This window comes from Coturnix japonica, chromosome 7 (genome assembly GCF_001577835.2).
Source record: "Coturnix japonica isolate 7356 chromosome 7, Coturnix japonica 2.1, whole genome shotgun sequence".
Classification (NCBI taxonomy): Eukaryota; Metazoa; Chordata; class Aves; order Galliformes; family Phasianidae; genus Coturnix; species Coturnix japonica.
Window position 1 is genome coordinate 20570394 of NC_029522.1, and position 11796 is coordinate 20582189.

General features: G+C 41.7%; 1 protein-coding gene across 1 annotated transcript in view; it reads right to left on the reverse strand.

The window, feature by feature from the left end:
• SLC15A2 (solute carrier family 15 member 2) overlaps window positions 1-11796 on the reverse strand; it is a gene marked incomplete at its 5' end in the record, with an annotated part of 39740 nt that overhangs the window by 21756 nt on the left and 6188 nt on the right. Inside the window, 5 exons of the mRNA XM_032445808.1 lie at window positions 1287-1364; window positions 3479-3569; window positions 7391-7490; window positions 8785-8877; window positions 10633-10693. Coding sequence (XP_032301699.1) covers window positions 1287-1364; window positions 3479-3569; window positions 7391-7490; window positions 8785-8877; window positions 10633-10693 — 423 coding nt within the window. The remainder of the gene's footprint in view (window positions 1-1286; window positions 1365-3478; window positions 3570-7390; window positions 7491-8784; window positions 8878-10632; window positions 10694-11796) is intronic.

The following is an 11796-nucleotide window of genomic DNA, read 5'->3' on the forward strand; positions in this document are numbered from 1 at the left end:
TTCACCATTTTTTTTTCAGGACTATGAAGATCCCAAATCCCGAACAAAGAGACTTGTCCAAAGTCATAGAGTGTGTAACAGCAATACTTCATTTTTAGCATCTCCACGTGAAGCTCTTGGTTCCTCCCTAAAGGTGATTCATTAAGTTTGCTGAAAACACCTCCTGGCAATTCCATTGACCGCACTGGGAACTGAGATTCCTATATTAAGTTTGGTATTTGAAAATAAATGATGTCAGTCCTCTCCTGTATTTCAGACACTGAAGCGCTCTTTTTTGAAAACTAATTGCTGTAACATAGGTTGTGACCTGATGACATTTCCCCAGCACCCCGATCCTTCTCTAGAATGGAAGTTTGACAGGGAAAAACAACTTAAGCATTGTCAGGGGGATGAACTTTCCAAATCACAGATGCAATTCATACAATTGCATGGTCTCTCAATTAAGCTAACACGTTGAACAAGAAGTCAACCCATGCTGTGTTAAAAGCTCTCAAATGCAATATAATAAGGGGACTGCTCCCCTGCAGCAGTGAAACTAAAGCTAATGGGGTGTTCTCTATATTGACTACTGATGAGTAACTGCAGGAATGCAGAAATTGCTGGGTATTTGAGAGGGGTTGAAGAAGTCATCTTGCCAGTACATTAACAGGCCTAAGAAGCAAGCTTTAGGAAGCAGGATGATTGCAGCTCACTCCTGATTCTTGGACAATGAGGGATTATTATTGCAACATAATAATAGGCTGTCACTGTAATTGTGGGAATAACTTCAGCTAAGCAAACTTAGCTCAGAATAAAGTGGCATCTCATTCAGCAACCTCTTCTGGAATTTCTGTGTGGCAAACATTCTGAGGCAAAAGTCTGAACCATTAAGGATGGCCTCAAGCCACAAAAAAAATGTGGAAAGTTTAGAAGTGACATACTAAGCTTCTCTTCTGTAAGTTGGAGCCTTTGAGTACTGCTCAGATGGCAGCTGAGAAGCCTAACCTGCTCACAGACAGGGCTGTAGTACATCAGAATTACTTTGATGTCTTCTTTTGTTATACAGAACAACCATCTTCTCACCAGTATCATGATATAGAATTGCAGGATGACCACAGTCTGCCCATCGCAAAGTGAACCAAGTGCTTTTTCTTGCTGTTCTTAACCGTGGAACAGTTGGGTAAGCTTGAACTCTTGAGCTTTCCATCACAGCATCCATCCAGTGCTCGTGAACTTGTGCATTTTCTCAGCCATACACAGACTCAAAAATGGTAGCTACAGCTAGAATCATGGTGGTTTTCACTCACCAAGTGCCAACACCATTAGTGCTGCTGGGACACCAAAAGCCAGCGCATAACAATCCTCTCCAAAACATTTCACATCCCCTAAAAAAGAATTCAGAAAGAAAAGCATCTCATTATAATCAGCCTTATGTTACCTGGGTCTTTGATTTGCTTCCCTTAAATCAGTCACTTGGTTTGGCTTTAAATCTTCTTTGCTACTGCTTGACACTATGAATTGAATTTCCTTGAAACAGTTGTCCTCACTTGACGAGGACAATTTGGAAGCTGGGCCAGCATCTGCCAGCAATAGAAGCTGATAATGGGATATTGATGAGAATAGTAGAAGGGAAACAAATAGGTAGAAAGCAGTGATAAGAACTGTAATTTGGAAAGAAGAAAAAAGAAACAAAACATTTAAAACAACCTCAAATCATTATATGCTCACATAGATCTAAACAGTCAGTACTGTGTTTTCACAGCACCCGTGCCAGCTGCGTATGTTCTTGAGCCAAAAGTTCAAACCTGATTTCATAGGGATCTACAGTGGACAAGGTGGTAGCAAATACCCCTACTCCTAAATAAGAGAGTGCTTAGGATTAGACTTAACACACTAGTTGCACCTCCAATACCTTTTCTCTCCAGCTTCTTAATCTCACCGGAGGCAGCCAGGTCTTGCCCACCAGGAACCCAGGTTTGTTAGGGCATGGCTTTGTCTGATCTAAACTATGGTTCACTGAAACCCCATGCCTCTCAGCCTAGCTCACACCACAGGAGTTCAAAAGGCTGGTTGCAAACAGCAAACCAGCAGTGAAGTCTGGGTCTGCATGGCAGTGGCTACAAATTACTGCACCCCTGCACAGAAAAAACAACAAATAAGTTTGGCTAAAATAAACAACAGAGTTAACAGGAAACCAACTCATGAAGCCTTCTGTTGTCCCCGTTTGCTGTCTCTGGGCAATCACAATCAATTGCATAACTGTGTGTGGTGCATAACATTTCTTTGCTTGTTTTCATAAATCAGCTGAAATCCAACAAAGCTGGCAGCAAGGTATTATGGACACACTGAACTTTTGACATACAAAGTGAGCTGGACTCCTCCACCTAAAAACATCTATTCCATGTTTCTGCCAAATGTCTTTGGATTGTAATTCTTTTTTTTTTTTTTTTTCCCCAAGGAAACTTTTCACACTTAACAGAAATGTTACTCTTTCCCCATCCTTTCCACCTCGTTTTCATGTTGCAACCAGTTCACTGTTACATTGCATTGGCACAGGTTTTATCGTTCCAAAGGAATCAGATTTTCAGCTGTGTAGTGATGGCACTGAGCAAAACCCCTTCTCAACGTAAGATTAACCTGGGTAAGGAGAGTGTTTGCCTCAACACTTTGGTGAGATATAAGACAAGCACAATCACCCACAGCTTTGTGAAATGAACTGCCCAGTGAAATGACTACTGCAAATAAAGAAAGCTTTCTAAAGGCCACAGGACAGAATGCAAAAATTACCAGAGTGAAGGTTACTTTGTGCTGCCCCCAGCCCCTTTTGCCTGTGGTCTGCTGCCCTCCCTCTGCATCCATGCCTGTATTTATAGCACGCCAGACCTCTGGTTTCTAGGGACTACGAAACAATGAAAGAAGTGCAGCAGGGACAGAATCTAAAGTAGGTCCTAAGTGGGGCAGAGGCCTGTGCTTTGTTTTCAAGGGTAATTACTCAGGGGTGCAATCTTCCGAGCAGACCCATGTAGACATGCTTGGGTGCCAGGACTGAGTCCTCCCACAGTCAGCAGTGCACTGTAGAAGGAAAATGTAGGACTCCAAATCCATCCTCGCTAAACCACTCAGTCCTGATGCCTGCCCAGGACATCTGAGATCAATTCCTATCCACAAGTTAACTGCAAGCAAGGCAGCGATCAATACTTCACTGTACACAAGAAGAATTAGATGACAATTCAGATCTTTCCACCTCCCATATTTTAATTCTGCTGTTTGGGTTGGCATTGAAATACAACTGGGAATATGGTTTTTGTGACTTGCCTGCTGCTAGCACCATAAATCTGTTACGCTGCTATGGCAGGATTAACAAGGCATAAATGCAGTACACTGACCAATCCAGAGATAATATAATTTCTGCCATTCAGTTGTCATAAGTGCCTAACAATGCACAGCGGGCTAGTCAGAGGGCAGCTAATTTATTGTTTCTCTCTAAATCAACACTGACCTCTTAATACAGGCGTTACAAACGTAGAGATCAAACTTCCAGCATTAATGGATAAATAGAAGACGGAGAAAAACTTGCTTCTCTCTGAGGTCTAAAACAAGAGAAGACAGTATCAGTGTCACAGCTAACACACAGCATCAGGCCTGCAAATTCAGTGCTATCAATTCTCTTGTTGGGAGGACAAGGAAGCTGCATAAAATGTTAGGCAAACAAACTTGCCTTCAGGTGATGGTAAATGCTCACACAAATCATGAGATGCGCTCTGGGGATTTTTGGCATTTCAGAGGAAAAGCCACTTCTTTGAGAGTGTTGTGAGATTGGAATGGAGAGAGCATCTACTTATTCAGGTCCTTTGTCACCTAATTCAATACAACTTGGCACAGCTCAACAAGATCATCATGTGTTCCCATGTCTGAGCCCTTTTCTCCTCTCCTCCCATACAAAAACAGAAAAAGAAACCTGCATATTTTTAGTTTATATGAACAGCACAGATGAGAGACTGGCAGCAAATGAAAAGGATCTATAAGGCAGGAGATTATCAAGCTGAGGCCTGTCAACATCGTTCTAGTAGGGGAAATGAAGTCTATGGGAGCATATTCAAGAGCTCAGAATTCAACAGATATTGTAACACATTAGAGTTCATACAGTTAAAAGACTCTTGCTGACCTTCTTTCCTCCTACATAATACCCATTTTGGAAGGAATCAACAATTTGACACAAGTTTTGGTGAGAAAGAAGGCTACCTGGCCTACATCATGTTTATCTGTACAATCTGAGTTGGTGAAGCCAGCATTTAAAGACAGCCCAAGCCTAGGCAGCCAACGTATTTCATCAGTATCTAGGGCTTCACTCCCAGCTGTCACCAGCTCCTGCAATGGCAGTAAGCAAACTGGACATGGCTCAGTGCATGGCAGCAAACTCGTTAGGGCACCTTGAGACACATCCCTATGACCTGAGCATGGTTTGAACGTGAAGCTTTAACTCGTGTGTGAGGAAGCTCCCCAGAGGTGTTGTCTTGTTCCCTTCCACTCCTTGAGACAACAATATTCACAAGGCTGAAAAACGGGACTAAAAAGTGAAAAACTGCAGATGTGTAAAAGGACAACTTTTAACGAATCAAGCCTGGGATCTCAAGGTGTATTAAAACTTCCTTATTATACACATTTATAGATTCAAGTGATGGAAAAAAATGGTCAGAGAAGCAGAAGTGAATATAAAAATAATGACCAACAGCTTGCAATTTACACTGATTGGGAAAAAAAGATTTCCCTCCTTTCTTTCTTAATCTTCGGAGCAGACGTGCATTAATAACATGATTTGGATTAACTAATTAGAGAAAAGGTACTGTACATGATAATCCTGATCTCCTTGGCAACAGCAAAACAAAGAAACAAAGAGAAAGCTATTTAGTACCTTAACAACCACACCAAACTGTTTGAAAGCAGCTTTGGTCCTTAATTAACATGCACAGCAGCCTGTGCATTCATGTAACATATTGTAAATATCATTTTGTTCAGGCATTTTTAGCCTGGACTGCTAATTCCATTGACAAGGGTACTTGGAAATCTGCAGATAAATCTATTTTCTCTATCTGAGCTCCTGCTGAATCAGAATCCATCACTGCTTGTAGTACTGCTGTTCTGAAAGTGGCAGAGCCAAGATTTTACAAAGTACTCTAAAGAAAACCAGGCCAACAGTGTGCCTATGCCTCAAAACTTAGCTTTATCTCCACGTGGAAACCACAGGAGAAAACTATTTACTCACTTTATATACAGGCTACCACATCCCTCGTTTACAGGCGGAACAGCTAAACCCGTGCACTTACGGGTTCAGCTGAAGTTTATTGATGCCTTAAAAATTGAGGGGGAAATCAAGTTCTTCATCTCATTTGGAATTTCTAAAGCTTACTTCACTCTAGCTAGAGTGAAAGACAAAAAACACAGGAAGCCTTCCCAAACAACACTCCTGAGAGAACAAAAAATAAGTTCTGGTTGGCTCTAAATCTTTCATCCCTTACAAAATCAAAACTTCTCATCCCAGTTTTGAAGACTTAAATTTCCTATCACATACGTAAAACCTTTCTTTCTTTTTTTTTTCTTCTGAAGGGAAAAGTCATTTCAAAATGGTAAAATACAAAGTTTCTATTCTGAAAAGATTGAATAGAACAGAACATATTGTCCTTATCAGAAGGCTTTTTACAGTTTCTTTTTCTAAATTAGTTTCCCTTGAAGGCAGCACAAGGGAATGTCTGAGCCTTAGCATTTGATAAATCTATTGGAGAGGCATAGTCTGACTGTTGGAGAACAGGCACAGGCTCACATAGCCATGAGCAGTTCAGGTTTTTCTCTGTAACTGAGTTGTGATGGTAAGTTTGTGGTAAGTTTGGGATAATAATATCATGTGCCTGACTGGGATGCTGAGATTCATTAGCTGAAGTCTATAAAACACTCTGAAGATAAGTGGGACATGTTATCATCCTGTAATTAGGTAGTAATTGAAAGATGCTGGATAAACATTATTAATCATTAATATTCATAGAAGTAGCACTTCTGCAAATGCTGCTGTAGCACCTGTTACAATTCTTGTGGGGGAACTATTGGCACCGCGACCTGAGATGCCCAAATGCTGGTACACGCACAGCACATCCCCAGAGCAGTGTGCTGCACTGCCAGCCAGAGTTGTGGTGACCACCTTTGACTGCAGCATCCTCTAGAGCAGCAGGTCTGACTGGCAGCCCAGGATGCACACACCTGCAGAAGGATCTGCTTTTAAGTAATGAATCATAAGACTCATCACATTAGTATCGTATAACCGACGTGCAGAAAGACCGAGCCTTCTCCACATTTGAAAACGAGTATTTTAATTCATTAAATGCTAACTACGTAGTGAAACGTTGCAAAAGGCAAACATCAAACTGCCCTACGGAGCTACCTTCACTGAGGCTGAGCAACTATCTGTAATCTGAATCTATCAGTGGCTTTTCTGACAGACCACTTGTTGAATGTCCTTGCTCAACACCTCCACTGACAGGGATTTCCATCTTCCAAAGGTCCCAGTCTTCTTCAGTAGTATATATATTTTCAGTATATTTCTGCATATTTTTGTCTAACACACAATCCTAAATAATTCTTATTGGATTTAAGCCTGCCTGTGGCCTCCTATGACTTATGATATACACAGTAATTGCTGAAGGTAGTACATTCAGACCCATTTCACTTCTTCGGGTGCTACCTTATCCCTGATTTAGCCTCTGGTTTGCATAATGGGGATTTGAGATTGGTGCATTACACAACATGAAGGCCAGTGCTAAAGTCCTTGTGATGGAGAATGAGAACATGAAGAAATTGGATAGAAATTTGCAGGATGCAATATAGAACTAAAAATAATCATTTTTTCCAGCTCTCCAGAACTTCCTATTCTGGAATATCTATAAAACATTCTGACCACACTGGGTATTAGAATTACCTTCAGAAGTCAATAATTTTCTATAGTTCTTACAACAGACCGGTCCCTGTTTTGAGGGAAAATACCCAAGCAGAGAGGCTAGCAGTACAGTCTTCCTTTTTGTTTGCTGCATTGTGTTGCAGTGTGTTATAATCATGGTCGTTATGCTGGCTCAAAAACAGCAATCTTTCTACGCTGTACTATAGAGGACCTTCCATCATTTATTATTGTATGTATTATAATTTATCCTTTTTGATATCAATAGTGTTCTTTTGTCATTCTCCTTCTCTGAAGCATATTGATTCTTTCAGGTCTTGTGCAAACCATCCTACCTCACATCTTGTCCTAGCAAATCATTCCTATATATTTTCCTAGCAAACAGGCTCTAGTACAACAGAATCTAAAAACATGAACACCCTCATAAGATACCCAGACACTGCAGAGTTTAGAAAAGAAAATAAATCTTACATGTTCCTCTTCAAACTGGTCCCCACCAAATGCAGAGATACAGGGCTTGATACCTCCCGTTCCAAGGGCGATCAAAAACAGACCCACCATAAACAGGACCCTTCATGCAAGAACAAAAACAACACCATTGCAGAACCCTTCCACTGCTTATGGGAACATTTTAGTGTCACCCAACTATAATTCCTCTCGTATCACTGTCTCTTGCACATTGCCAATGATGATGAGCCAGCTAACTGCAAATATATACACATATATATATTTATCCTCATTTCTGCATTCAGAATCAGTCAACTGAACAAACAGTGTTTGTCATTTTCTTGCTTTTCGGAGGCCCACTGAGCATACCAGACATCAAAGATCCAAGGGACTATTTTTCATTCATCTGAGAACAAAAGGCTGCAGAAATCAATTGTGAAAAGGAAAATTAAAACAAAACAAAAAGACCCTTTGCATATAAGGCTTCCAGTCTGGATAAGCAAAGCAATTCTGTTTGAAATAGGCTCTTGGGTGCTTTCTACCTCCCAGCGCTCCTCAAAATCCCATTGCTGGTCCAAAGGATTACTGATTATTTCTGGGTGGAACAGGAGTATCAGGACTGTCCAGATCTAGGACAAAAGAAAGCTGCTCCATCAACCAGATGTACTCCTGCCTGCATGCATGTATTTTCAGTGCCAGGTCCACCTTGGTAAAAACAGCACAGTGGCTTCAGAAATGCCAGCTGGAAACTACTTTGACATTCCTATCAGTTCAGAGTCTAGAGGGCAAGAAGAGTAGTATCCTACAAGTTAGGTTGGATATCAGGAAAAACTTTTTACTGGAAGGGTAGTTAAGCACTGGAATAGGCCCCCCAGGGAGGTGGTTGACTCACCATCCCTGGATGTGTTTAAAAACCATTTGGACGTGGTGCTCAGGGACATGATTTAGCAGAGTGTTGTTAGTGAGGGCAGTATGGTTAGGTTGCAGTTGGACTCAATGATCTTTAAGGTCTTTTCCAACCTGAGCAATCCTCTGATTCTAAGTAACACAGATAATCCTCTGTCACACATAAAAAAAAAAAAAAAAAAAAAAAGTGTATTTAGGATTTAGTCTTCCATGTACACAAAGGGACTTGCTGAGCTGGACAGCTATAGCAATGAGAAAATGAGGAAGAAAGGAGTTTGTATGAGCAATTGAATGGAAGAGACCAAACTCCAGTAGCATAATGTAGCAGAGAGGCATGATCAGAAGTCCCTGTATCAAAGGGCTCAGTCCTGGTGACTGTTCCAAGCTTTTCCTGGTGAATTCACACTTCCCCTCCAAACTGCTGGCCCGATGGAGGTGAAACAAGTGACAGTAGTGGGTAAACCACCTACCATTGCAACCTACAGAAACATTCAGCTTCAGCTGCTACTTACACGTGAACTGCCTGGTTGCCAAGGGATGGAATTGCACCGACTGACTTTATCAGATGGCCAACCACATACACAATGGAGAGGTAGATGATAGTCCTGCGAGCAAAGCAACAGCAGTGACTGAAGGTGCTGTGTGATGTACAGTCTCTAAACAGAGTGTGCCTGTGTTTCCTGATATGAAAGGTCTATTTGGCTGATGCACAGGAATAGTTTTGTCCATATCCCAGTACTGCAGACAGCTATAACTTTCACGTCAACATTTTGCATGCTGGAAAAAGGAGATAGGCAAATGGGCTGAGATTAGGGAAGCATAGATGCTACTTTCTTTGGGGATTGCTGGTAGAATAAGCTAAATGTTCTACACTGCAAATAGATGAGTACTCTTCAGGTCCAACTCAGTTTCCAGACTACTAATAACTGGCAGTTTGTAGAATGCACTTAACTGTGCTGGAAGGAATCCATAGGGACTGCTGCACGCTTTCAACCCACCTGATTACTACAACCAAATTAGGAGTGTGGTTTTCCTGTTACAAGACTGAATTGAATCTCAAGCACCTCTGGAGGACTGAGCTCATCTATCTGCTTCCCACATCTTGGTGAGTGTGAGCAGGAAATCTGACCAGAAGGGTCAGGCTTTTGAGTACATTACATTGCTTCATTGTCTTCGAGATCAACACATTTATTTATTTATGTGCAGACAAAATGCTCAAAGCGAGAATGGAAGGACTTGTTAGGAAAGAGAATCTAGAAGAAGCCCCATGAGCTCCTCTAATCTGTTATCTTGTTCTTAGTATTGGTTTAGCTATTGCAGCAAAACTACCATTTATAAAGACCAGGGGATTACTCCGGGAAAAACCTCTTGCCTAGTGCACAAAAGTTTGCCTAATGGTTTATTTTTTCACAACATTACGCTGCAAGATGGATATCCATCCAAACAGCAATGAGTATTCACAGACAACTAATGAAGTTAAAAACAAGCCAACTTTGTGTATGTGTGTGTGTGTAGGTTTATTTCACTCAAGAAAATGACTAAAATAAAGCACAAAGAAAAAAAGGAATAGTGATATCTCTTTAAGAGCTTTCTGCTACAAAGGCATATTGCAGCCATTTTTTTCCATGTAGAGACTCACACTGCCAGATGTGCTTAGACCTATAGGGAAGGGTTCAGCTGCACTTCATCACTAACAGCAAGACTCCTCAGGCAGAGAGCAGACAGTGCCAAGGAAAGAATGGCCTGTGTACAGCTGCTCACCACCACTCTGGGTCAGATGGTGGCCCTGCCTGCAAATTATCAGCCTAAGGGAAGAGTCCCTAATTTTCTCAGGGAGAGTTTAGCTGGTTTTGTACTAAGGGAGATGATTTGTCTGAGTCCAGGTTACTCTGGGATAAAAATGGTTGTGTTAATGCATTCCCTAAACTGAGAAAGCATATGTGAGTACAGCTAGTGACATTTCATCTGAAACTACTAGATCAAGAGGACAATACTGCTTCCTTACCACTTTGAATCTATCTCAGCAACAGAACTTGGCAAGCTGAGGGTTAACCACCCTATATCTTAGTTTCCTCAAGGTTCATGGGGAAGGAGAGGGGAGGAACATTGTGATCTATGATTTAATTTATTGATTTGAATTGCATTGCCTATTGGTCATTGGGTGAAAGGGGAGCGTGTAACAGCATGAGCAAACACATTAGTTGTTCACCAGTTAACATAGAGAAGCTGTTAATATGTCAAAAGTGTGTCTTTGCTGCACCGTGAACTAGCTCAAAATCAGAAGCGCGGGCAGCACTGAATCTCATGCAGGCTGTACATTGCAGACAGATCCTGTCTGAATTAGAGAAATGTCTACTTACTTGTATTTCCCCAGCCAATTATCTGATGTGGTTGCTTGCTTTCCTTTTAGCTGTCCTGACGCTGTATTTCATAAGCTTCTTCCACTGGGATGAGAATCTCTCCACTGCTGTGTACCATGCCTTTTCTGCTCTCTGTATTTCACACCCATCGTGTGTCATGCCGGAGAGGCTAACATTCATCGTGGGTACAGCCGACCTCGTCGCTTTGTTTCGTTGGGTATAGAGTTGACACAAGCCCTTTATTAGTTCTGGATACGAGGCTACTGAGCGTTTATATCTCGTATATACCTAGGCACATGTGCTGAGTACCTGGCTTGTGGGTATTAGATGTGCCTTGCATTCATCGTCGTTTACAGACGACTGTGGCACTTGATGCACCTTCACTCGAGGTTCATGCAGTGAGCGCATGCTTCAAGACTGTTCATCATCCGGTAATTTACTTTTAGGCGCACGGTCGTAGCCATGCTATTCTACGGGTTGCAGCAAAAGACTACCCACTACTTTATAGTCTCTGATATACACTAAGCCGTATAGACGAGAGAGTCTTCTGAGATGATTAACAGAATGTGTCTATTGCTAACTTGATAAGCTTAGGTGTTTGCTCATGCTAGTTTCGCGCAATGTTTCTCCTCCCTATATCGACCCAAGTTAGTACTCCATAGGCAATGCAATTCAAATCAATATAAAATTTAAATCATAGATCACACTGTTGCGCTTTCCCCTTAACTCTCGCCACTTCCCTCTCATTCCGATATGGCTCGTTAGACGTATACACTAAGATATATAAGCGGTGGTAATTTACGGCCTCAGCTTGCCAACTGTTCTGTTGCTGAGATACGATATTCAAAGTTGGTAAGGAACAGTATTAGTCCCTCTTGATCTAGTCAGTTTCAGATGAAATGTCCACTAGCTGACTCCTCACATATGCTTTCTTCTCACACGAGTTTAGGGAATGCATTAACACAACCATCGTGTCGTCTGATCCAGTAGTACTTCTTGGCACTTAGTACACAGATGCATGCGAATCCTCTTAGTTACTAAGAACCAGGCTAAAAACTCTTCCCTGAGAAAATTAGGGACCTCCCTTAGGCTGATAATATTGCAGGCAGGGCCACCTCTGACCCAGAGTGGTGGTGAGGCATGCTGCTACCACAGAGGCTCCAT